General features: G+C 32.5%; 1 protein-coding gene across 1 annotated transcript in view; it reads right to left on the bottom strand.

Moving 5' to 3' along the window:
- Positions 1-1,455, bottom strand: part of LOC137644217 (uncharacterized) — a 5,384-nt gene extending 3,929 nt beyond the window's left edge. The window contains exons 1-2 of the mRNA XM_068377220.1: positions 1,394-1,455; positions 133-401 (exon numbers count right to left, since the gene is read on the bottom strand). Coding sequence (XP_068233321.1) covers positions 133-379 — 247 coding nt within the window. The 5' untranslated portion in view covers positions 380-401; positions 1,394-1,455. The remainder of the gene's footprint in view (positions 1-132; positions 402-1,393) is intronic.
- Between the last annotated feature and the right edge of the window lie 461 nt (positions 1,456-1,916).

Here is a 1,916-nt window from a genome sequence, read left to right as displayed (position 1 = left end):
TTTCCATGTAAAAATTAAGTTATTATTAGGAAAAAAAACATTTGCAAATGATTCATTGGCATATTAACTGAATGTCAATAAGTAAATTAAATCCCAAAATGAAATAACACTGTAAAGGAATTTTCTACTTACTATACATTTTGAGTGCTATGTCAGTGGCATTGACATAAGGGAGTTTGTCAACGATAATCTTACTAACACCGGAGAACATTTTGACAACCTTTTGGACGGGAAAGCTTACGTCATCGTTTCCCTCTAAATAGTCCTTCACCGACGTGTAGAGCTCCCTGGCGACGGTCTTGGGGGATTCTGCCTCGTCCTGGGCGTTGGTCGAGGCGATGGCCAAGACCGCCAGCAGTCCAACGATGAAGAGCTTCATTTTTCTTTGCAGTTGATGATTCCTGACATATAGAATTAGTGGTAATTGATGTGACACTCTACAGGCGTCATCATGAATTGTCATTGCAGCTATTTATCATTTATTATTATTATTACTTGCTAAGTTACAACCCTAGTTGGAAAAGCAGGATGCTATAAGCCCGAGGGCCTTAACAGGGAAAATAGCCCAGTAAGGAAAGAAAAACAGGATAAATGAAATATTCTAAGAACAGCAACAACATCGAAATAAATATTTCCTATATAAACTATAAATTCCTTAACAAAATAAGAAAAAGAGAAGCCATATAGAATAGTGTGCCTTAATGTACCCTCAAGCAAGTAGGTAGGTTGTATCGAAATATCTAATTTGGATATTTTATTCTGTTACAAAATTTCTCAATGAAAGGAAATGACATTGATATTTCCTGAATAACTAATCTGTACACTACAAGGTATATATCACGATCAACAACAGGGTTTGATCATATAGAATTAGAAAGATAGCTAATAAACAGTTCAAATAATGCGGAACCAAACATTTACTTCCAAGCAGAATATTCCAAATGACAAAGAAACTAAACGAGTTTCTCTTCTTTAGTGACAGTCTTTTTCTTTTCCCTATGTGATACATTTATAAAGGTAACGTATACTGAAAGTTCCAACAGTAGAATGGATTTTTTTAGTTGAATTGGGCCGAAATTTGTATTGGCTTCATGAATTTGAGTACGAATTACTATGCTATTACAGAAGACTAAATTACATAGCTGACTTAAGTATGGATGAGTTCCCAAAAGGACCTTTTAAAATATAACCACAGATTTACTGAAAATTCAATAGTTGGCTGATCAAATATTGCATCTCATTATTAATTTTTCCTTTAAGTACGATTGAATTCCCCTGTTGAGTATTTCATTTCTAATTAAATTTCCCTGTAGATATAGTCCCAGTGGATTTTGAATGGAAGATAGCAGAGGATAAAAAGTTACTGTAAGTAAATGTGTTTTGAATCTCTTACCAAAGGAGGTCAGTAGATCTTAGGAGACCCTTGGTCTTGTCTTGTCCTGTCAGGAGTGGATGTCCTGTGTTTTGAGTCCTAGGCTTTTATACCAGGAAAACTGGGCCACGATTGGCTACCAGATCCCTATAATTCGTGTTAAGGTTTGTAGGTAGTGAAAATAAGTGTCATCCTAGCGAAGCAAGGCTCTTCTTTATGGATCAAATTGACTGTACTTCCTTTCTGAAGGACACTGCATCATTCGTTTTTGTACATAGACCAATACAGACACACAGTCACATGCATATATCTATCTATTTATCTATATACCTATATATATATATATATATATATATATATATATATATATGTGTGTGTGTGTTTGTGTGTGTGATGTGTATATATATATATATATATATATATATATATATATATATATATATATATATATATACACATATATATATATATATATATATATATATATATATATATATATGTATGTATATATAAATGTATATATATATATATATACTGTATATAT

The sequence above is a fragment of the Palaemon carinicauda genome, chromosome 1 (assembly GCF_036898095.1).
Source record: "Palaemon carinicauda isolate YSFRI2023 chromosome 1, ASM3689809v2, whole genome shotgun sequence".
Lineage (NCBI taxonomy): Eukaryota > Metazoa > Arthropoda > Malacostraca > Decapoda > Palaemonidae > Palaemon > Palaemon carinicauda.
This window is presented reverse-complemented; position numbering and strand designations above follow the sequence as displayed.